Genomic DNA, 26,198 nt, shown 5'->3' on the forward strand with positions numbered 1-26,198 from the left:
TGTAGCATGTGTGTTGTCATAATAGTTATTAAGATATGGTATGGGCATGTAACAGATGGAATAAAGAAAATAAGCTAATTAAGAATGACAAAAACTAAAACAAAATAAATTAATTAAAAAACAAAACCAAACCAAACCCAAGAGCCAGATATCTTTGGAAGAACTGGGATTAGAATAAAATCTTATGATGCACAATTTGATGCTTTCTCCTATGGTTATGTTTTGATCACTACTTTGTATTTTTTATTATTTCCAAATCTTTCTAATATTTTCCTTTAAACTTAAGTTTGTTTCACCATTCTGTTATTTTAGCTTGGCTTATGTTTTGTTTGATTGATATCTTGAAGTTAAAAATGCCGTCTTTAATTTTCTTAATTTGTTTAATTTCTTTTTATGTTATCTTTTGTACTCTCTTTTAACCTCTAACTCTAGTTAACTCTAGTGCTCTAATATTGCTGTTATGTCTTCCTTCTCTGAAAACTCACTTTGGGTTTCCTCAAAGTTAAGCAGGATTACTAACAAAGGATTTTTCCTTATGCTACAGTATCTTCCTTTATATTCTTTACTGGATTTGAGTTGTGCCTGTTTCTTAATCTGGGTCATTCTCTAGTATGTAGTAGTTTTTAAAAATTACTGCTCTTTTTTTTTTTTTTTTTTTTTTTATATTCAACATGGTTTGAAATCCCTTTTTCTATCACCTCAGCCATCTCATAAGACAAATAATATTTTTTAAGACCAAATAAAGGGAAAAAATCAGCACAACTGATCAAATACATTGCAAAAGTTTGAAAATTTATATGGTGTATGTGGATCTCCTACGTCTGCAAAGGGGTGGGTTGGGAGCATCCTTTCTTAGCTCTTCTTTTTTTCTTTCTTTTAATAATATTTTATTTTCTCCAATATATACAAAGATAGTTTTTAACATTCACTTTTGCAAAACTTTGTGTTCCAAATTTTTCTTCACCAATATAGGTTAAATATTGCATTTCTAAACAAATTTCCATATTCATCATTTAGTTCTTTTTTTTTTTTTTGATTCATGTTTATTCTTTTATCATTTTCAAAATTCATAATACATACATATGTGTATGTGGTTCTTTTTATATAGCTTTAGTCACTGTATAATTTTCTGGCTCTGCTTACTTTACTCTGCTTCTTTTTCTCAGAAACAGTTCATATAGATCTTTCCATGTTTCTATGTATTTCTTGTAGCCTAATAATGTTGAATTGAACCACAATTTCTTTTTCATTTCTCCACTCAGTAAGCATCTACTTTACAAAAGTGCTGTTAAAAATACTTTGCTATATAAGCCCAGTAATGGATTCTCTAAGATTATGGACATTTTAATCCTTTAATTTGCATAATTCCAAATTCCTTTATAAAATGACTGTATTGCTTCACAGCTCAACTGAAGCACTTTTGGTGACATACTGAAGCACATCACAATTTTTTCCAACATTACTTATTTGCCATTTTTTGTCATCTCTGAGAAGTTGTAGGATATGGGGGCAAAAGTTCAGGATTGTTTTGATTTGTATTTCTCTAGATAGTAATTTGGAGTGTTCTCTTAATATCTTGCAATTCTTCTTTTGATTCTTTACTATTGGGAAATGATAATTAATCTGACCTATATTTATTCATTATTACCATATTCTCTCAAAAATTGGCTACTAGCTAGTCTTATGTATATTTATTACTTATTTAGCTTGGATACGCAACCCTTAACAGAAATTTGATACAACATTTTTTTGTTACTTATTTGACCACTTCTTTTCTTATCCTAGGCACATTAATTTTGTCTGTGCAGAAAGTTTTCAGTTCATGTAAATAAAGTTGTACATTTTATCTTTTTAGTAATGTCATCTTTCCCTTTTTTGGTTAAGAATATCACTTTTAGGAGATGTGGGAATAGGTACACTAAATACACTGTGTATAGTGGTATGAACTAGATCACTCCTCCATTCTGGAGAGCAATTTTATCCAGCAAAAACTGGTACTGGCCCAGGAAAGTGAAAGAAAAAGAAAAAGGACCAAATATGCAAAAATATTTACAGCAGCTCTTTTTGTAGCACAAAGTTGGAAAAGGATACCTTCATTTTCCTCATCAGTTGGGGAGTAATTGAACAAGTTTGGGTTTGTGAATGCAATGGCATGTTATTGTGTTGTAAGAAATGATGAAGAGTATGGTTTCAAAAAAAGCTAGGAAGAATTATATGAACTGATATAAAGTGAACAGAACCAGAAGAACAATCTGCACAATAAAACAGCAATATTGTATAAATATTCAACTGTAAAAGATTTAGTAGCTGATCAGTACAATTATCCACCACAACCCTAAAGGATTCATAATGTAAAATGTCATCTATGAACTTTTTTTCTTTAGTTTTTTTTCCCCTCAAAATATGATTAATATATAGATATGTTTTGCATAGTTTCATATGTGTAATGGGTATCATAGTTCTTGCCTTCTCAATGGATGATGGAGAGTTTTGAAGGAGGCAGAAAATTCGGAACTAAAAATAAAAATAAATGAATAAGCAAATAAGTAAAATATGTCTTCAACCCATATATGTGAGAGTTATATGATCTGTTTCTTGTCTAGTATTTACATAATATGATCTTTAATCATACGTTTTAGATGTTTTGTGAAATAGTATATGGTATTGGTCTAAGCCTATGCTTTTCAGGTTTTTTTTTTTATTATATTAGAATGTAAGTTCCAGAATAGTAATTTCTATAAGCACTTTTTTGTGGATACTTTGTAACTGAAATATTAATAGATGTTTTCTTGAATGTAGTTAACTGAGTTTTAACATATAGATAAGAAAACTACAAATTTTTTATTGTAGGGATGTGAATACCACAGTCATGGAACTCTTGATCATGGTGTATGCTTGTAAAACTTCTTGTGCCAAAAGCATTATTGGAGTGATTCCCTATTTTCCATATAGCAAGCAGTGCAAGATGAGAAAAAGAGGCTCTATTGTTTCTAAGTTATTGGCTTCAATGATGTGCAAAGCTGGTAAGACAAAGAATGTTTATCATTATTCTGGAGGAGTGTGGATTTTTGTTGTTTTTTGTTTTTGTTTACTTTCTATTTATTAAACATATGGATTATATGGACTTTATTAGAGCAGAACAAAAGATAATAAAATAGTCATATTGAAACATTTCAAAGTAATAATAAAAATTTTTCTTTTCAAAAAAGTGAATAAAATTTAACATGCAAAATATAACATACAGAATTCTGCTTTTCTGACAACCTTTAAAAGCTCAGAAAAGAAAGGACAGACAATATTAATATAATGAAAAAGACATTATGATAAATCTTTTATTATTATTAAGTGTTCTTTCCTTTTTATTTTTGAATTTCAAATTCTCTCCTTTCTTTCAACTCCTTCACTTCTTCAGATTTTGCTAGATCTTGGAATTAATTAACCCAGAGTCTTGATTAGCCAGGCTAATGGATGGCAACACTCATAATTCCATAGTTGGCTTTTCTTCATTTCCTTTCCTAGGTGTCCTATTTACAGAAGCTATTAAATGATATAATAGATAATTTGACTTCTACCTCTTCTCTTTGAATTGGTGCATTCAGTGAGCATCTATTTACTTGGCAGTAAAGGAAAGATCAGAGGATAGGAAAAAAAAAACATAACTTCAAAGCATTTTTTAATATTCTCATATTATGTAGTTTTCCTTGATTTCTCTTAAACCAGACTGTTTTTTTTCTTTATTCCATTTTCTTCTGTTCTCACTCTTTTTTTTTTTTTTTTTTTTTTAATAGCTTTTTATTTACAAGATATATGCATGGGTAATTTTTGAGCATTGACAATTACAAAACCTTTTGTTCCAATCTTTCCTCTCCTTCCCTCCACTCCCTCCCCCAGATGGCAGGTTGACCAGTACATGTTAAATATGTTAAAGTATAAGTTAAATACAATATATGTATACATGTGCATACAGTTATTTTTCTGTAGAAAAAGAATCGGACTTTGAAATAGCGTACAATTAACCTGTGAAGGAAATCAAAAATGCAGGCGGACAAAAATAGAGGGATTGGGAATTTTATGTAGCGGTTCATATTCATTACCCAGAGTTCTGCTACTTACTATTTTAAGGAAAAGTCAATTTACTACTATACTTTCTTTTTTTTTTTTTTTTTTTAATTTTATAATTATAAAAAAAAATTTTGACAGTATATATGCATGAGTAATTTTTTTTATAACATTATTCCTTGTATTCATTTTTCCAAATTTTCCCCTCCCTTCCTTTACTCCCTCCCCTAGATGACAGGCAATCCCATACATTTTACATGTGTTACAGTATAACCTAGATACAATATATGTGTGTAAATCCAATTTTCTTGTTGCACATTAAGTATTGGATTCCGAAGGTATAAATAACCTGGGTAGATAGACAATAGTGCTAACAGTTTACATTCACTTCTCAGTGTTCCTTCTCTGGGTATAATTGTTTCTGTCCATCATTGATCAACTGGAAGTGTCACTCTTTTTTTTTTTAAATCCTGTCCCTCCTCAAAAGTCTTTTTTTCTTCTGATCACTGCTTCCATTAATCAGTTTCCTAAGAAATTCTATTGAAATGATACCTCAGACTTCTGCCCCATCTTTCTTCCCCTATCCATTGGGTCCATGCTGCCTAGTGCTCTCAACTCCAATCCATGGTTACATGAATGATTGATTGTGCTTTTCTCCCTGCCTTCAACCTACTTCCCTTCAAGATCTTACCCTCCCATCCCATGCCATCTGCCTCTTTATCCCTTTTGTTATACTCTCTGTGCCTAAAGTGTTATTACAGTCTTACTTCCCACTACCATCATGGGTTTTCCCAGCAAATACATAAAGAACTGCACATGCCTAACCCCTATTTCATAAATTATTAGTTCAGTTTCACTCTGCTGGTTATCAATGCATATATTCTTTAAAGGAACACCTGTGAATAAGGTCTTTATTTAATAATGGTTGGTAATTTATATTTCATAATTGACCTTTGAAATGATGCTTAAGTTATTATGAAAACTAATAGAGAATTTGTGTTGATTTGATTGTTTATTGAATTGAATCTTTGAGTGTTTTTTAATTTAAAAGAAATGTCTATTATACTATCTAAAAGAAGAAAATATATACTTAGTAGTATTATACTTAAAATACAATCTTTCTCAATGTTAGCACCATTTTAAGTGGCCAATTTGTGGAACATATATTTGCTTTATTTTCAAAGGTTTGACTCATCTTATCACCATGGATTTACATCAGAAAGAAATACAAGGCTTCTTCAATATTCCTGTTGATAATCTGAGAGCTTCTCCATTCTTATTACAGTACATTCAAGAAGAGGTGAGTTAGCCTAACCTTCGTTATTCTTTTATAATTAAAGAGTAATTTTCACCTTCTGTGGGTGATTAAATTCTGCCTATTGGAAGCAAAACATGACCTGCCCTGTTGGAGTACTTTTCTGTTCTGAAGTTTTTCATTGAAATTCACCTTGTGACCTGATTCTTTTTTTTTTTTTTTTTTTTTTTTTTTTTAAGAATACTAGATTTTATACATTTCATTGCCAGTTTATTCTTTTTTTTGCTGAGGCAATTGGGGTTGTTATTTGCCTAGGGTTACACAACTAGGAAGTGTTAAGTGTCTGAGACAGATTTGAACTTGGGTCTTCCTGACTTCAGGACTGGTGCTCTATCTACTGTGCCACATTGCTGCCCCCAATTTATTCTTTAGTTGTCATATTTTTTACTTTTATTTCTATGTGGGAGTTTTAGGGTACATGTTTAAGACTATAACTTTTCCACAAGTATTTTATTTTAGGTAAAATCATTTAATTCTCAGGAATAGGAAATGTTTTTCCTCTTGAGAGTTAGTAACCTATAGAAAAAATTTAATGTAAAGCTTCATAAATGAATAACAAATTAGGTTTTTTGTTAGAGAAAGAGAAAATTAAATCTTTAAACTTTAATAATAAGGGGGACAGGGATAGAATTAATACAAGAAATAATAGAGACATTCTTTTTCTTTAGTATTGCCAGATAGTGGAGGGGAAAGGAGGATTACCAAAATATTGGGAGAGAGATGGACATATAAAGAAAATACCCCCCCAAAAAAATAGAGATAGAAACAGATAGCTTGAAAACATACAATATTAATTCAAATTTATATTGTTCTTTAAAGATTACAAAAATATTTTCCTCACAAATACCCTGTGAATTAGTACAATTATTATCTCAGTTTTTTAGATGTATGTGTAATCTAAGGCTCAAGAAGGAAAAAGTATTTGTCCAGGGTTGTTGAACATCATCTAGTAAGTATTAAGAGTTAGGACTTGAACACAGATCTCCTGATACATGTTATGACTTGTTTTCTCTCAGATGGTTTCATAGAGCAGCAGCATCTCCATCTTGTAGCCTTTTTGAGTCCCATTACTAAGCATTTAAAACTTAAGTTATGTTTTGGTAAATGGAAATAGTCATATTTCTTGGTTTTTGACCCTCTGAATCAGACAAAATTAAGTAGAGAGAGCTTGTTCATAAATGGGAAAATGACCTCTCAAAAGCCAGTTTTCAGTTTTTTCTGAAGCAAGGAATATTTTTGCTATTTTATAGATTCATGGCTACTATGCCGACTCTTTTCTGGATTAAAGTTGTTTTGTTTGTGTGTTGAACCAGGATGTGACTAGAACTTAATTTTTTCTTTGATTGTTATAGGTTACAAGTTCCTATTTCAAGGAGGTATAAATTAGGGGGATGATTGAAAAACTATTTTAAGACTTAATCTTGGCTTAGAGACCATTTAATCTGACTAATATAATATTATAATTTTAGTGCAATTTTAAGTGACTAAGGCAGAGCACTTAAGATTTTTGGATCACCATATACTTTATGCAACTAAAGATGCTCCTAGAAATAGTTTGTCTTCTGACTCAGATTTTTCTAATACGTAATTTGAAAATTGGTCATAATTTCTGATTTTTATTTGACAGTGGTTTTTGTCTTAGTAAAATGATTTATAAATATCTTCATACATGTAAGGCCTTTAAGTTGCTATTATTAGGTTCTAGAAGAGTTTAGTAATTAAATATTATGAATTTTTATAATTATTTCATTTTTTATTTTAATAAATATCAACATTTATAAAATTGAAAATACATCTATTTAAATTTCTTCTTAAAAAGAAAATAGACCTTGGTAGTTAACACTTAGTGATATGCTTCTTTTAAAATTATTGTAAAATGTTTAACATATTGTAATGCCAGAGAAACTGAGGCAAGATAGAGAATAGAGAGTATTTAATATTTTATTTGAAAGGGAGAGATTTATTGGGACCAAATGGATCCATGATTTGTTTCCAGGACTAAATGAGACTATCCTCTCCAAGAATCCAGCAAACAATGTGAGTTCTCTATGACGTATACACATGGCTCAGATACTGAAGGTAGACTGAGTCGGGGCAGATTCTGGGTGCTGAAAGCAGAATGGGACTCTGATAGGGTGGGGCCACCGGAAATGGGGATGACATAATGGGGGGAGGGACCCCAGAGATGGGGAGAGGCATCTTGATAAGATGGTATCTGATATTCTGATAGCTTGGGACTGGGAGAGGCATTCTGATATTCTAAAATATAAGATCTTTTATCCTTATAAAATATTCTGATTAAGAGGTAGGGATGATTTTGCAGGATTGAGCAGAACAATTATAAATTGAGACAGAACAATTAGGGAAATCAAGGCAGGACAATTTATGGAAACCGAGTCAGGATAATTAGGGAAACTGTGTCAGGATAATAAAAGAACATGGCACAACAATATGTTGGGATTACTTGCTCTCTAGGGGAGGGGATGGGGGAAAGGGAGAGAAAAATTTAGAATACAAGGTTTTGCAAGGGTGAATGTTGAAAACTATCTTTGCATATATTTTGAAAATGAAAAGCTATTATATTAAAAAAAGGAATAAAATTATTGTAAAAAATATTGAACATTCATTCATCCAACCAGTTATACTTGCTTTTCAATTATTTACATGTAAATATTTCAGTGAATGAAATGTCAAAATATTCATTCCCTTTTTATTCATTCTTTGTTCTCATTTCTTTGTTCCTACTTTTATCTTCATGTAGTTGTAGTTAATAGCGATTTTGGTTTTCTGGAGCCCTTTTTGGATTTTCATTATTTTGTTATCGTTTTCCTTGTCTATGCATGCTTAATGAAATTATTCATATACATGTATACTAAGATTTAGTTTTTTTTTTTTTTTTTTTCCAGAATATATTAGAATAGTTGTCAGAATTTCTTTCTGATTATCTTTACCTTAGTCTCTCCTGACTCTTCTTCCCAGTTGCTAGATGATATAAAAAAGGACCTTTTGCTGTGGAAATTTTTGGTTGTCAGGATGCAAGAGAATTGTTAATTATCATAATCAGTTTTCTCTTACAGCAAATAAGTGATTGTTACAGAGACTCATCTTTTCATGTTGCTTTTAAATTCCAAAATATTAGTAGAAAGGAACTAAATTCACAAAAAATGAATAGCAAAATAAGATTGCAAAATGTCTTTTTAATTTAGTGGGAAATTACTATGACTGATTTAAAGTATTCTGCATTAAATTTAGAGTAGCATATTTTTTAATAATTCCATTTATCAGTTATTTTGTTACTCCTGAATTTGTAAATTATATATATATATATATATATATATTTAAAGATGTTTTTAGATGCAGAACTTTTTTTCAGATAAAATTTTTTTTCATTTTCAAGAGTAAATGCATTTTAAATGTTTACACTCCTGAGGCTACTTGGTGAAACTTTAAACAAGATACATCCTTAATTCTTTTTTATTGATTGCTAATTTGTTAGCTTGAATAGATCAATAATTTACATGGCAGTAAACAATGAAATTTGTTATTTGCCACAGATCCCAGATTACAGGAATGCAGTGATTGTAGCCAAATCACCAGCTTCAGCCAAGAGGTAGGTAGGATCTACTAATTTCTCTTAAGGAAGATATTAATAGTACTAATATAATGGTATGATAATTACTTGGGATGAAATAAAATAATTAAGTTTGTTGATTTACATTTTAAAAACTTTCAGTATATAATTCATCTTCCTTTTTCTACAAGTTTCCAGGCCATTGCTATGTTTATTTTCATCTCTTTTAATCTTTTAGTAAGTGTCAGTACAGAATTATGTTGTATTCTGTGTCTGGGAATTTTTGTGATTCTAGAGCAATTCTTCTCCTTAGTATGTCATTATTATTTATCAGAGTTTATTATTCCATCAACGTGTACAAGACTTGCAGGACTTCTTGGGAAAAGGAAAAAAAATTCCCCTAGCTATATTTTGGGGTGGGGAACAAAAGGAAGTATGTCGATATTTTGTGGTTTGATGAAGATATCCAGATTTAATAGGTTCCTCTGGACTAATTCTACAGTTGTTTTGGTATAGCCTTGAAATAAAAAAGTGAATTTCATCAGTAAGCATGAACATTTCTCATTTTTCAGTACTTTAGTTTTTGTGTTGTCTTGATTTCTTTCTTTTTTTGTTTCTTTGATTCTTTTTTCTTTTTATAACAAAGGGCCTCCCCTTCCTTTTTGAAAAATGATCTTACTGTTCTTCCAACTTCAACTTCTACCTTAAGTAGAAGAATTTTGAGTTAATATCTTTCCTCATTAATTAGATTAAGGCAGCAGTAGTGGTTTCTGAGTCTTGGCATTGTTTTTGTTTTTTTTCATATGGCCCTTTCAATTGTGTTTCAGTGCAATTGTTACTGTTCTTTCTGGACTTGAATGATTCTTGAAGTGTTTATTGCATTAGCAATAGCTACAGTATCTTTAACAGTCATTAAGTGAGCTCTTAAATCACAATTTTTTGTGTTTTTTTTTTCTTTTTTGAGAAAAATGAAATATTTAAATGTGACATGGCACCCAGCACTCTGCTTAAAAACAATTAAAGTTGGAAAAACCAACTTGATTCATCTGGTCAGAGTCAAATTTTTGGAGTCAGAGCAATGTTAACAGAAGTAAATAATCATTTACATAGTACTTAATATGTTCCAGGCATTACACTAAATGCTTTACAAATATTGTCTCATTTGAGTATTTGTAAAGCAACTACATTTATTAGATCCATTTTACAGTTGAGATTGTGACTTGCCCATGATCACACAATTAAGTGATTCTGTATTTGAACCCAGATTTACATAATTACAGACCCAGTGTTCTATGTGGTGAGCCACACATGCATGGTCATTGCTGTAATAGAACAAAAACGACATAAAAATTATTGTTTATTTCATATACTTTGCACATAGTTGTATCTTACTGTTTAATGATCAGGGAGGCTCTAAACCTAGACATTTAAAACATTTTTAATATCTTGACTTTTAAAATATTTTTGCTTTAACTTGAATTAATTAGTAGAAATATATCAAAAAATGAGTATGTTTACATTATTAGAAAATATTGTACAGAAAAATGAGAAAATGAAACGTGTACATGGGGGCTAGAACTTTCTACTGATAATTCAGATATCTTGTAGTATTCATTTTCTATTTAATCAAAGTATCTAATTTTGAGTAGGAAATTAAACTTTATATTTTAATTTAGTGGTGGTACTACTGATACTAATGGTAAAGAGTAACCAAAAAATGGAGAAAGAACTTGTACCATAATGAATTTTTTTAATGCTTTTAATTTTCTTATAGTTAAATGCTTCCTCTCTGCTATGGAACTTTACATATTATAATAGCATTTGGGATAGAGTGAAATTAAATAAGTCAAATTAATTTTTGCTCCTAACCATGTTTAATTATTAAGTGCCAGAGAGAGTTTCAGATCTTAAGGACATATTGGGATTCTAATGTGTGTTCACCAAATTACTTCAAATTATAAATAGTTGAGTATATTTCTGGCATCTTTCTGCTGCCTTCCCTCTCCAAATAGATTTCCTCATAATTCCTGAGAGCTTGGTTATGACTTAATGAGAGTAACTCATACTGTAAGGTTTACATAATACTTTCCTCTTAGTAATTTCCCAGATCAGCATGGTGTAGTAGAAAGAGTACTTGATTTGGAATCAGAGGACCCAAGTTCAAATTCTAGCTTTTGTTTTTACTACCTATATGAATTTTGGCAAATAATTTAGCCTCTGTAGTGTTTCATTTCCTTACCTATAAAATCATACTCATTAAAATATAGATTCTTTTCATCTTTTTACTTTGATTCTCTCAGAGCATAAAAATAGAGCTTGCAAATAGGCTCATAAGATACTTGCTTCAAAATTATTGTGTGATATTAATAACAATTTCAGTTATTATAATTTTTGAAAGATTTTTTGGGGGGGCAGGAGGATTGTATTTCACTGCTGTTTTTGGATTAGGCTGGTAACTGGATCTGAAACTCTGTTCCTTAGGTCCTTAGAACAGAGCCACACAGCTGATGCCTACTTTTTCACTCAGTGCACATGACCTTTCTTTGACTTTAAAAGGTCAAACCCACCATCACCTCTACCTCAACTCAGATATAGTCCCCTCCCTCAGTGGGTGGGATCTGTGTCCCAACACTGGATAATGAATAACATTCTACTTATTGGCATATGTTCTGCTCCATATATAAGGTTTGCATAAAAGGTCAGATATTTTTGTGCTAAATTTGGGATTTCTTTCCTTGCTACACAACTGTGTTCAGGTTCACATTAAGTTCCTGGACTAGAAGCCTCTAGATAGACCCCTAACTCTAGTACCCCTAGACCTCTCTCTTTCTCTCTATTCTGGTTCTGATTTTTTTTTTTTTCCCTTTTTTGGATTTAGTTAAGAGAGTATTCAGTTTGTAAGACTTCCTTCCACTCACCCAGCTTGCCTGGTCTCCTCATTTCCTTCCTTTTGTTATTTTATTCTGTGAAGTATCCTTTTGCTGGGTTGATTTATGTAGCATTCTGTAAGTAAACATTTGTAGCATTGTTATCTTTTATTTTCTTTAAGAAGTATTTTTTAAATTAACTGTATGATTATTAATTATGCTTTGGCACATAGACATTCTACTGATTTTTATAGCTTTATTTAGTGTGTTACTTTGCCACAGCTATTAATTATCTCAGTTAATATCTTGGAAAATTCCTGAAATATTCTAAGTAAATCATAATATCAGCAAGTAAATTCAGTTTCTTGTCTCATTTCTTTATGCCTTTGATTTCTTTTTCTTCTAGTTTTTTTTAAAGTTTCAATTTTTTTATATCATAATTTCTCTCCTTTCCCCATTTCTTCTCTTGTCCTTCCAGATAACATATATATTATATAAGAGTTGTTTTAAAATAAAAAAAATAAAATTAACATAACTGCTCAATATATTTAAAAATGTCTGAAAATATGGTCAATGTATAACACTTCTGCTAAAGTGTAAAGTTTTCTCATCTCTTTTAAAAAATTTCTTTGTAATTTGGCAACATTCAGAGAGAGAAATGGCTGTTCACTTTGCTAAAATTATTCATAGTTTTCTTGGTTCTGTATACTGCACTCTGAATCAATTCATGTAAATTTTTTTTTCTCTGTATCAATCACATTGATCATTTCTTATAGCACATTATCATTCTATAATTATGGTATTTATTCAGCCTTCCAGGGATGAGAAATCTTTTTTGCAAAAGGCTGTTTGGATATTTATAACATTTCCTGGACCATATCACATTATCACCTTATGAACTCAAGTAGTAGGAGGTTCTTCTACCTAGCTTTCAGCTCATCATCACCTGCATTTGCCTTAGTCTGTAGGCTGTACAGTCCCCATTCTTGAATAAATGGACATATATTTTAGTGCTGTTATAAATATTTTGAAATATATATGTGAACTTTTTTTATCAGAGGCTTCCCTTAGGTCTTAAGTAATAGAATCTCTGTGGGGCAGCAAATATGGACATTTTAATCAGGTTTGTTTGTGTAATTCCAAATTGCTTTCCAAATGAATTGATTTTCAACACCACCAGCAAGAGTATGCTTAACTTCACACAATTCCTCCAACACTGACTGTTTTCTTTTTAGAATGTATTGGGGAATTTGGAGTAGGATGTTAATATAAGCCTAATTAGGACAGCTAACTAGTGCTATGGACAGATTATTAGACCCAAAGTCACAAGAGATATGTTCAGTTCTGGTCTCAAGACAGTAGTTGATAAGAAATGACAAAGCAGGGTGGTGGAAAAAGCTGGGAAGATGTCTGTGAACTGATGCAGATTAAAGTGAGCAGAACTGGGATGTCATTGTATACAGCAACAACAATATTATAGTGATGATCAACTACGAAAGACTTAGCTACAATATATGTTCAATATAGTGATGTAAGACAATACCCTAAGGAATCAAAATGAAAAATATTGTTCACCTCCAGAGAGAGAACTGATGAACTCTGACTGCAAATTGAAGTATAATTTTTTAAACTTTATTTTCATGCATTTTTGCTATATGGCTAATATGGAAATATGTTTTGCATGATTCCACATGTATAATATATTGTTTGCCTTTTCAGTGGGTAAGAGAGAAGGGAGAGAATTTGGAACTCAAAATATTCTTTAAAAGATTAAAAAAAACCCAGTAGATCTGACAATTGGTCAGTGTGTGTATGTATATATGTAATATGTGCATACATATACATATATGCCAGTTTTTTCTTTTAAAATAATATTTTTCCTCCTTAAAACTTAGCAGAAAGTAGACTGGTACTGAATGGCATTAAATTTATTTTTAATATTTAATTTCAGGGCACAATCTTTTGCCGAAAGACTGAGATTAGGAATTGCTGTGATTCATGGAGAAGCACAGGATGCTGAGTCTGATTTGGTGGATGGGAGACATTCTCCACCTACAGTCAAAAACATAGCTGCTATACATCCCAGTCTGGAGATTCCCAGTAAGAAAGAACAATACTTGTTTGTCTATTTTTTTTTCTTTATAATTTATTTTTTCTTTTCAAGGTATATCTGTATGGGAATTTTTTTTCCAAATCAATATATATTTATGACAAATATTGTGGGAAGGGCACAAAAATAAAGATGGTGTTTTCTTTACTTTTGAATATCTAATTTATCCCAGAAGCAAAGGTTTTATGTATCCATTTCATACTATAGGACAATTTATAGTAATATTATTTATATTGCTACTGGCTGGATAATGTATATAGTTTAGGTTAGGTGTAACAAAAACTAAAAGAATAAAAAAAAATTCTTGTAATATTAAATAGTCAAGGAAGCTTTATTGGGATGACTTTTGTGGAAGAGCTGACTTGAAAGAATAGTTTAGGATTTAGATTAACTAAGAGGATGGAGGGATGGAATAAGATAAGAAAAAAGATGCCTGTACTAAGAACAGAAGAAAAGACCTAAGACTTCATGTTGGGGAGCAGTAAGAGAAAGATTCCAAGTGTGTAAGATCATGGGTGATATTGAATTCCAAGGATTTAGATTTCAGTTATCATCTTGTTCTTTGAACTATCATGAAGACATGTTGATTTGGTCCTTGGTTGTGTTTTCTGATCACATTTGGGCCTTGACGATTTCATGTCAGTTTTTCTATTCATCTCCAAGTCTTTGTCACAATTCACACAAGAGGGGTGTTCAAACTTTCTCTTTCAAGCCCTCATCTCCAATCGGCTGTTTTTTTCCCTCAACAAATGATTTCACTTCCTACTCTACTGAATAGTTTTAGGCTTTTTTTCCCTTTTGCCAACATCTCAGGATGTGTCTGATCTCACTCATCCTTTTTACCTTGCACTTGCTAATTGAATCTGGAGAAAGACAAGAAACCATACTGATTAGGCCCTTATTGCAACAAGATAATCTTTCTGCTTTTTTCTTAATGATTTGTTATCACTTTAATTCTTCATAGCAGCTATTCCTAAACTTTCTTCTCAAGCTTTCCATATTCCTCCCTCTCCAGATCCTCTCAGCTGAGAACTTTGCTTCATGCTTTACCTTTTTACTGAAAATATTGAGGCCATCCATCTGAAGCCCTCAGTTCTTCCTTCTCATCTCAGTCATTCAGACTTCTCCCCCCACTTTTTCCTCCTCCATTGAAGAGACTTTTCTTGCCACGGCCAGACACTCTCTACATCTTTCATCTCGTTTCCTATTTTTGTCTATCGTATCGTTCACTATCATATTACTATCAAACTCAATAGTGTCCTCCCAGGCTTATAATCTTAGTGTCATTCCAAACTCTTCACTCTTACTCTGAAATTCATATATAATTCATTTGCCAAATCTTACTGTTTCTATATTTATTACATTCCTTATATACATCTCCACTGATATAGCTACTATCTTTCTTAGGGACCCCACTTTACTGATGTGGATTATTTCAGTAGCCTTCTAAATGGTTTCCCTGTCATAAAGACTCTCCTTTCATCTTCCAAAGTGACTTTCCCAAAGTATGTCTTTAACATGTCATCTACCCTGCTCAAATGCCAGTGATTTTCTGTTACTTCCAAAATCAGATATAAAATCTTTTCTGTAAAATTTTAAATCCTGATAAAACCTGGCCCTATCCTATTTTTCTAGTATTCTTAAACCTGCTTCCCAAGTATACCTTCCTTCCCCTACATACTCTACAATTCAGCTGTACTCTTGTAGTTCCTTAAAATGTGACAGTCTCTATGACTAGCTGTCAGTCATTTTTAGAATGTTCCCATTCTTATTTCTACTTCTTAGAATTCCTGGAATTTTGGGGGCTCAATTCAGATGTTACCTTTTATAAGTGGCCTTTCACCTAAGGTGGGGCTTATGAGCTTGTCATTTCCTTTGTATACTCTACGTATGTGATATGTACCATATTTACATGTTTTTATCCCATTATTTTTTTAGTTCCTTAATAGGAAGTATTGTTTTTGCCTTTTTGTGTATCCTCAGTTCTTTGAATCATTCCAGAATAATATATGCTTGTTTACCTTTTATTGACTTCTAGTTTAAAAATGTGACTTGACACTCCTGGTCCAGAGTAATTCCCTTATTTATTTTCTTGATGCCATCTACCCATTTTTGTCTTCTTTAAGATTTAGCTTCATTAATGATAATTATTCCCTTTGCTTTACTTTACATTCTCCCACCCCATGCCCTGCCTATCTAGCCTTTTCTGCTAGCTTCTTCCTTTTTTTTTTCCCAAAAGAAGAAAATTTCTGATTATTTATTCCAGAAAAGAGAACATTTACTAGAGTGAAGCTAGGAAAATATTATCATTGTCTTAAAATATTTGATGGGCTGTCAAGAGGAAAAAGAACTGGATTCATTCTCATTGGCTATAGCAGAAACTTCATTGCTCTACTTCCTCCTCATGCTATCTTTTTATTGGTCTCATCTTCTTCAATACAAGACTTCTTAATAGAAGTATCTATACTCACTCACTCTATTTCCTCACAACACACTGACTCAGAATTTTGCAATCTGGGTTCTTATCCTTACTTCCCTACTAAAACATATGCATGGATAATATGACAACATTGACCCTTGCATAGCTTGTGTTTTAGATTTTCTCCTCCTTCCCCCCACCCTCTCCCTTAGATAGCAAGCAATTCAATATATGTTAAGCATATTAGAATATATGTTAAATCCAATATGTGTAAACATATTTATATAATTCTCTTGCTGCACAAGAGGTAGAGCATTCTGAGTTTGTATTGGTTTGAATAGTGGCAGTCAGATACACTAAATATTGACCCTGATATAGTGATGCCAGTTTAATAGCAAAGATAAGAATAAATGGATGTGAGAGTACCTTTGTTTCAGTTGTATCTAACTCTTCATGATTCCTACTTAGAGTTGCCTTGACAGGGGTAGTAGTTGGCCATTTTCTTCTCCAGAACATTTTATAAATGAGGAAGCTGAGGCAAATAGGGTTAAGTGACTTGCACAGGGTTACCCAATTAGTATATGTTTGAGACCAGATTTGAACTCATGTAAAGGGGTAGGCAAGATGAATGGCCATCAGAGGCCTTAGGCAAGAGGTAGTGGAAGATTTTGGAAGTAATGGAATGTTATTGTTCTATAAGAAATAATGAGTAGGTTGATTTCAGAAAAGCCTGGAAAGACTTATATGAACTGATGCTGAGTAAAGTGAGCCAGAACTAAGAGAACATTGTACACAATAGCAACAAGATTATGTGATGTTCAAGTGTAACAGCCTTAACTCTTTTTAATAATGAGATGATTCAAGAACAGTTCCAGGAGATTTGGGATGGAAAATGCCATTCACATCCAGAGAGGACTATGGAAACCAAATATAGATTGAAGCATAGTATTTTCAACTTTTTGTTTTTGTTTGATTGCTTTTTTTTTTCTTATTTTTTTCTCTTGATCTGATTTTTCTTGCACAATATGACAGATAGGAAAATATGTTTTAAAGAATTGCAAATAGCTAACTTATCAGATTGTTTACTTTCTTGAGGAGGGAGGACATAAACGAGGGGGAGAAAAAAATTTGGAACAGTTTTTTACAAAGATAAATTTTTAAAACTACACATGTATATGAAAATATAAAATATGATTAAAGAAAAAAAAAAACTTTGAATTTCAGATTCTCTCCCTTCATTTCTTACTCCATCCCCCTCACCCCTGTTGGGAAGGCACATGTGAAATTATGCAAAACATTTCTGTAAAAGTCATGTTGTAAAATAAAACAGATTTTCCTCCCCCCAGAAAAACATCAAGAAAAAGTTTAAAGTTTAAAAAGAAAAAAAGCATACTTCAATCTTTCCTTTCTTTGGACATCATTTTTCATCATTAGTCCTTCAGAGTAGTCTTGGATCATTGTGTTGCTGGGAATAGCAATCATTCCCAGTTGTTCATGCTGCAACATTGCTCTTAGTTTGTAGACAGTACATTTCACTTTGCATGAGCTCATGGAGGACTTTCCAGGTTTTTCTGAGAGCATTGTAATAATAATTTCTCATAGAACAAGAGTTCTATCATAATCACATTCTGGTCTTCATTTTCTTCTAACAATTTTGTTAAGTGTTATTTCATTTTAAAAGTTATGTTTTCTTATAGCACTGTGACAGAAAATCATTTTTGAAACTTTGTTATCTAGAAAACTGAACTAAAAGAATGAGTATTAAATTAGTATTTCTGGGGTTGTATTTGTGTTTGTGTGTGTGTGTAAGAGAGAGAGAGAGAGAGAGAGAGAGAGAGGGAGAGAGAGAGGGAGGGAGGATGGATAGATGGATGGATGATTGGGTGACAAATGTTTTAGTTGACATTCTTAGCAAAAAATTCTGATGCCATAAATTGTGAGGGTTTTTATAATTAGTTTGTTGTACCATTAGTTATTTAATTTTGGTACAGTAAATACTGTTACTGCATTTTATAAAATTGAAATTGTGATAAAGGAAATTAGTTGTATAAAAAAATTTGTTGAGGAAAACATCATTTGTATAGCAGTATATTTCTTGTTCTTCTAAAGTTATGTTTTTAATTCTTGATTTTGTTCTTTTTTTCAGTGTTGATTCCAAAAGAAAAGCCACCTATCACAGTTGTTGGTGATGTAGGCGGAAGAATAGCAATCATTGTGGTATGTGGATGAAGGCCCTTTATAATTTAAAAATTTTAGAAATATATGTGATTGTTTTAGAGATTAAAGATTTTATTTATACATAACAGATTTACCTAACTAAATATTACATACATTATATTTCATTAAATTCCTACTCAAAATGCCTTATTGATTGTTGTAGCTGACCTGTTGTGGCTTAGGCATTGGCAAATCTTACAGAAGGGAAAAGCTTAAAGCTAAGGACCCAGTGATGGTTTGCGTGTGTGTGTATTCTGAGGATTAACTCAGCTAAATTTGAGGAGGCTCATTACTTAGTTGAGTATAGAAAATTTTTAGCCATACCAACTACCTGAAAGCCATTTGCTTACATAACAAAAAGATTGCAATCAATAGAAGGCGTACTCACAGTAATGAAATTACTAATCTTATAAATACGTAAAAGATAGGAAATAAGAGAAAAATTGATGTAGGAATGTTACTAGCACTACTAAATTATAAAATAAAATTCAGATGATAATTATCTGAAAATTCTAGAGCTTCATAAAAACTACCTTTTCCCACAGTACCCTCAGTTTTATATTCCTATATATCAACACATTGATACAGGACTTTTTATAGTAACAAAGTAATAGAAACAGTAGGTGCCCATTATTTGGGAATAATAGCTAAACAAATTATAGTTCATGAATAGAATGGAATAATTTTATGAATACAGAAAAGTAAGAAGACTTAAGGGAAATGATGCAAAGTGAAGTAACATAACTAGGGAAAAATATAGACAATGATTACAGCAACACAAATGGAAAGAATATCATCAAAAGAAATGGAAACCGAATGCTTTGAAATTATAATGACCTCACACTGATCTGTGCACCTCTTCTCCTCCACCAAAAAATGTAAAAATACATCTTCCTTCTTTGAAAAGGTGGGGGACTACCAAATTTGATTTATGGATTGTTTTACAGAACTATTCTTAAACTCCCACCCCTGGCCCCTTAGGTATTTGTCAAAAGGGATGACTTTTTAGGAGGGGATATATATATGTATAATGATAAATAGAAGTGATTTTTTAAAAAAAGAAATCATAGATTGAAAATATAGATGCCCTATTATTTTTATATTTACATTCTATCTATGCTACCTTTAGTCTATGTTGTATATCTGAATCTCCAGACTTAGTATTTGACAGGTCTGCTTGCTGAGGTAAGGAATTTTTGTTTATTTGCTTAAGAGTTGTCTTCCAGCATTATCACAACAATTCTTTTCTCATGCACATAGACTATCCAGGATTCAGCCTTACCACTACATTATGTTACTCTACCAAAGTGGAAAGCTGTCACATTATATTATTCTCTATTGTATTATATTCTCTACCATATTATATTACTTACTATTCTTTCATTTTTCCACAAAAATAACAAGACATACTTTTGTCAGTATTTACATATACTGTGTCTTTGTCATTCTTATCTGCTAATTAAGTAACTTTTTTTTAGGGAAATAAGACTGATCTTCTGTGATCTATTCATGACATAGTGACTGTTGTGTTTTTTAGATTTCTTTGATCTGCCTATAAATTAAAGTTGGTTCAGAAATGGCAAACAACATTTGCTTTCTTTCCCTCATTGAGGAGGGGAAGAGATATGTTTCATCTTTAATGTCATTGATGATTGGTTCATCAATTTCTTAGTACCTGAGGTGGTTGTTCAGTTGGACATGGTGACTGCAGTTGTTCAAGTACAATGAGGTCCTTATATATTGCATTTTTATTTTTTTATTTTCAGTTTTAAAGTCATTTTCATTAGCAGATAAAACAGAAGCTAAATAATAGCAAACTAGCATCTTTCTGATCTTATTTTTTTGTTCTGTCCACTTAAGTAGCAATCATATGCCTTCTGAGTTTTAACAGTTCTGACACTGTTTTTTGCAGGACCACATTCATTTTCATCCTGATTACCTGCCTTTGCTTCCATCTTATCTACACATTTTTAGAAATCTTTGGGGAGTTTCCATTGAATTTTAGGATTTTATTCTTGATAAATTTTCATTTGTCCAATTGTTCATTTGGGCTATGTCTTCACATATGGAATATTAGTCCACAGGATCCTACCTACCCTTGAATTAGGTTCTCTAGTTTCTCTTTTTAGTTGCCTAAACTTTGGATATTTATAGACATTCCTTCATTGTAGCTACTTTTTATGACAATTTAATGAAGAGAAAGAGAGAGAGAGAGAGATAGAAGAGAATGTGTTTTTCCATCCCTTTTATTTTAAAACAATTGATAAGATTTTAATACAACCAACAAATATAAATTGCCAATTTTTCTTAGATATATTCTATCCCTAGCTAGGAGTCTGTTCCTATCTTTTTAATTCCCCTGTTCTTGAAACTGAGATATGAGGGTAGAATAGGGGTCAGGTCTCAGGTTGTTGTTCTGCTGGATAACTGAATGTAATAATCTAAAATTATGGTTATCATTGGCCTAGACTTGGTGTTGGTGTTAGTTGTTTTGGTTTGGTTTTTTAGGAAGAATAAACAGCTAAAATTTTTTTTCTTTATGAAAAAGATGCTGTTTTTCTTACACTATTCTTGTATGAAGTTGTTTAAAGACTTTTTTAGAAGGAAATATAGTACAGTGGACAAAAGCATTGATTATAGTTAGAAGATCTGGGCTCAAGCCCCAGTTTATTAATAGGCCAAGTCATCTTAAATCACCTAATCTTTCTGAGAGTCATCTGGCACAATGGTAGATGGCGAATACTAATTGCTTTTAAGATTTACAGAATGATTTGCATACCTCATTATTTTGTTTGAGCCTAACAGCAAAACTATGTGAGCTGTGCTGTTGTCCCCATTTTACATCTAAGGATTCTCAGACTCAGATAGCTTTAATGACTTGCCTATGTTCATTCAGCCAGTAGGTGCGGGAAAGTCAGGATTCAAACAATTTCTATTGCTATTTTATAATTTCTAATGAAGGACCTGAATTTATTTAATTTTGATTCTACAAGTGTGATACTATCCAGCAGACTCAATGATGTGCTCTGATAAATTTAAGTTTTGCTTTCTTACCAAAAGAAAGATTTTATAAAAACCAATAATAGTTCTTTGAAATTTCAAGATACATATTCTAGCTCCAAAATAAATTCCTTTTAAAACATAAATAAATTTTAAAATAACATGATATGACATGAACACGAAATAACATTCTTTCAAAAATTAATTTCATTATTTTATAATATTCTTTAAGATTTTCTACAAAGTTGGAACAGTTCTCATATACCCAGATAAGTCTAGAGGAGAAAGTGAGGCTGGTGACTTTGCACAGCCCACCTCACTTAAAAGTCAACTCATTTGCATATCATGGCGTTACCTTTGAAGGACAAACAACAATTGTATATAGGTCTTTCATGAAAAAATGTTTTTAAAATTCTTTCCATGTCTTTAAAATTTTTCCTTTATTTATTGTCTATATGTTTAGATCACTAGTGTGATCATACATCTGCTCTAGTAATGCTCAATATGACTGAGCTAATTCTAGTTTATTAATTCCTTTTCCTTTGAGTTATCACATACTGATTCACTGTTCTGTATTTGTCAGATAAAATAAAGGTCTGGGGAAATTGTCTTTGAATTATATCTTCTATATAAATTCTACCTGGTACTTCAAATAAACATGCCATGTTGCTTAGTTAAAGTAATGTTTGTATATTCTTGTTAAGTTGTAATAGCTACAAATTTAGTTATTTTATTGTATCAAAAATGTCTCTTTTTTAAAATTCCATGTAGACTCCTGTGGAAACTGTCTAGATGTTATAAAATATTTTGTCTTAAGATAATTATAAAACAAGCTATTTCCAAATTGTTTCTCTGATTCCATCACAAAAAATTTACTAACATGCATTTTTTATGTATAATTTTACAGGATGACATTATTGATGATGTTGACAGCTTTCTTGCAGCGGCAGAAACACTGAAGGAAAGAGGAGCTTATAAGATCTTTGTGATGGCAACCCATGGTCTCCTATCTTCAGATGCTCCCCGATTAATAGAAGAATCTGCTATTGATGAGGTAAATAAATCTGCTTCACGAATTCATAATCATATTTCAACATTTTGTTTAATCTAAATCTCAACTGAGGTAATGTGGAAAAATCTATACAGTATTATTTGTACTAAATCTGTATTATTTATTCAGAGTACATTCAAAGGTTTTGAGTTCTTTTTTAAGAATGAGAAAAGGCTATTTTTGGCAAAAGTACTTCTGTTCCCTTGGTCTGTCATTCTTGTTATACAAAAACTGTGAGAAGAAAAACTGTGTTAATGGGTAGCAGTCATAGCAATTCTCTTTTATCTGGCAACTTATCTAAACTGAGAAGCAGAAGGAAGTTTGGTTTTTTTTTTTTAAAGCAGCTAAACTTTATGTCACAGGACAGACTTCTACATTTGAAAGAACTACTGGAGAGAACTTCTATAAGAGCCATTTGGGCTCATTTGAATGTTTGGTATTCTAATAAGTTTGATTAATTGGTTTCCTAACCCACAGCAAATTAGTAGTAATGGTTAAGGAGTAGACACTATTCTAGAATGCAGTTTATTATAATAGTGCTGTGAAAATATCTAAAATAATTGTACATTTTGACTAAATATTCCATAGCTAGCCTAACCTTAAGTCAGACAGAAAGAAAAATCTCATATGCACTAAAAAACTAACCATTTCTTTTTTTTTAACTTTTTATTTTTATTAATTTTATTATAATTTTTTGGCAGTATATATACATGAGTAATTTTTTTATAACATTACCCTTGTAGTCATTTTTCCAGATTTCTCCCCCCCCCCCCCACTCCCTTCCCTAGATGACAGGCAATCCCATACATTTTACATGTGTTACAGTATAACCTAGATATAATATATGTGTGTAAATCCAATTTTCTTGTTGAAAGTTAAGTATTGGATTCCGAAGGTATAAGTAACCTGGGTAGATAGACAGTAGTGCTAATATTTTACATTCAATTCTCAGTGTTCCTTCTATGGGTGTAGTTGTTTCTGTCCATCATTGATCAGCTGGAAGTGAGTTGGATCTTCTTTATGTTGAAGATATCCACTTCCATCAGAATACATCTTCATACAGTATTGTTGTTGAAGGGTATAGTGATCTTTTGGTTCTGCTCATTTCACTCGGCATCACTTCATGCAAGTCTCTCCAAGCCCTTCTGAATTCATCCTGCTGGTCATTTCTTACAGAGCAATAATATTCCATAGCCTTCATATACCATAATTTACCCAACCATTCTCCAATTGATGGACATCCATTCATCTTCCAGTTTCTAGCCACTACGAAAAGAGCTGCTACAAACATTTTGGCACACACAGGTCCCTTTCCCCTCTTTAGTATTTCTTTGGGATATAAGCCCAGTAGTAGCACTGCTGGATCAAAGGGTATGCACATTTTGATAACTTGTTGGGCATAGTTCCAAATTGCTCTCCAGAATGGCTGGATTCTTTCACAACTCCACCAACAGTTTTCCCACATCTCCTCCAACATTCATCGTTATTTTTTCCTGTCATCTTAGCCAATCTGACAGGTGCGTAATGATATCTCAGAGTTGTCTTAATTTGCATTTCTCTGATCAGTAGTGATTTGGAACACTCTTTCATATGAGTGGATATAGTTTCAATTTCATTATCTGAGAATTGTCTGTTCATATCCTTTGACCATTTATCAATTGGAGAATGGTTTGATTTCTTATAAATTAGGATCAATTCTCTATATATTTTGGAAATGAGACCTTTATCAGAACCTTTAACTGTAAAAATATTTTCCCAATTTGTTACTTCCCTTCTAATCTTGTTTGAATTAGTATTGCTTGTACAGAAACTTTTTAGTTTGATGTAATCAAAATCTTCTATTTTGTGATCAATAGTGATCTCTAGTTCTTCTCTAGTTACAAATTCCTTCCTCCTCCACAGGTCTGAGAGGTAGACTATCCTCTGTTCTTCTAATCTATTTATGATCTCATTCTTTATGCCTAAATCATGGACTCATTTTGATCTTATCTTGATATATGGTGTTAAATGTGGATCCATATCTAATTTCTGGCATACTAATTTCCAGAAAAACTAACCATTTCTTTAAAACTAGAAACAAAGATGATGCTTACCACAAATTGGTAGTACATCAGTTTAATAAGACTACTATGTTGTGATGAATGGGAAGGATTCGTAGAATCATGAGATTATGTGAATTGTTAAAAACTGAAGCAAATAAACAGAAAAGCAACAGATTACAAGAATATGAATGAAAAGAAGAAAAACTAAATCGTGTTTATTTATAATGACCAAGCTTGTCTGAAAAAAAAAAAAAGAGAGAGAGCTGCAAAACATTGGAAAGGTTGGGGTCTGTGGATATGGAAAAGTACATATTGATATGTTAGTTTTACTTTCCTGCTTGCTCTTGTTTTCCTAAAAAATTTGGGGGAAGGAAGGGAAGGAAGGCATCTAGATGGTGCAATGGATAGAGCACCGGCCCTGAAATCAGAAAGATCTGAGTTCAAATCTACTCTCAGACACTTACCACTTCCTAGCTGTGTGAACCTGGGCAAGTCATGTAAACTCAATTGCATGCTTCCCCCCGCCCCCCCCCCCAAAAAAAAAATCAGGTTAAAAAATTTTTTTTAAAGTAAAGGATGATTCTTTAGATAGGAGAGCTAAAAGAGATAAATGTAGAAATAAGTATGAGGAGAGAACATGGGGGAAGAGTAAGTGGTCTTGTTTGACTGGAGCAAATATGTGAAATGGAAAATAAAGTGTAATTCACCTAGAAAGATAAATTGGAGCTAATATGAAAAGAGTTTTTACATGTCGGACAAAGTTTATAGTTTATCCTAAAGGCAGCAGAGAGCTACTAATACTTCTTTAACGTAGTGAGACCTTTGGTTTCAGAATATCAATTTTGGAGAATTAAACCAGTAGGAGAGGAGAACAAATAGGTGAAATGAAGCCAATTGGGAAACTACTGAAAATAGTTCAGATGAAAGAGAAATGATGAGGGCCTGAACAAAAGTGGTTGAGATTGAATAGAGAAAAGGTAATAAATGTTACGTATTGAGGTAGACGAAAGGATTAGTCAACTGATGGCATATAGGTTTTAGTGAGAGTACTAAGTTGTGGATGACTTCTGATTTGAATGATGGTTCCCTTATCAGAAAATAAGGAAGTAGAGAAGAAGAAACAATTTGGGGCAAAAGATAGTTTAATTTGTGGCTTAATGATTTTGAGGTGCTTTGGGACACACAGATAGAGATGTTCATAAGATAGCTGGAGGAGTGGTTTGACTAAGTAGTGAATGGCTTATGGATGAAGCAGATTTAGTTGTCATCCGTGTATAATAATAAAAAATCCATGGGACATGATGAAATCACTTTAAAAAAATAATAGGAAGAAACCAGAATCCAGGATCTTTCTCTGAGACATATGCTACAAGAATGGATGGCACATTAGTGAAGATCCTACAAAATAGACCAAGAAAGATGTTTGATAGAAAGAGAACCATGATAAAGCAGTGGTAGGAAAACACATGTAAGAGTATGTCCAAAAGGGTGAAAGGGCAAGAATGAAAAAAGACCATTGGATTTAACAATAAAGATTTCTTTGTGTC

General features: G+C 31.9%; 1 protein-coding gene across 2 annotated transcripts in view; it reads left to right on the forward strand.

Annotated features, from left to right (window-relative positions):
- PRPSAP2 (phosphoribosyl pyrophosphate synthetase associated protein 2) overlaps nucleotides 1-26,198 on the forward strand; it is a 49,894-nt gene that overhangs the window by 22,258 nt on the left and 1,438 nt on the right. For both annotated transcript variants that reach the window (XM_074281709.1, XM_074281710.1), the window contains exons 6-11: nucleotides 2,851-3,023; nucleotides 5,244-5,359; nucleotides 8,929-8,984; nucleotides 13,764-13,912; nucleotides 18,488-18,558; nucleotides 22,466-22,612. In XM_074281709.1, coding sequence (XP_074137810.1) covers nucleotides 2,851-3,023; nucleotides 5,244-5,359; nucleotides 8,929-8,984; nucleotides 13,764-13,912; nucleotides 18,488-18,558; nucleotides 22,466-22,612 — 712 coding nt within the window. The remainder of the gene's footprint in view (nucleotides 1-2,850; nucleotides 3,024-5,243; nucleotides 5,360-8,928; nucleotides 8,985-13,763; nucleotides 13,913-18,487; nucleotides 18,559-22,465; nucleotides 22,613-26,198) is intronic.

Source organism: Sminthopsis crassicaudata, chromosome 1, assembly GCF_048593235.1.
Source record: "Sminthopsis crassicaudata isolate SCR6 chromosome 1, ASM4859323v1, whole genome shotgun sequence".
NCBI classification, from domain to species: Eukaryota; Metazoa; Chordata; class Mammalia; order Dasyuromorphia; family Dasyuridae; genus Sminthopsis; species Sminthopsis crassicaudata.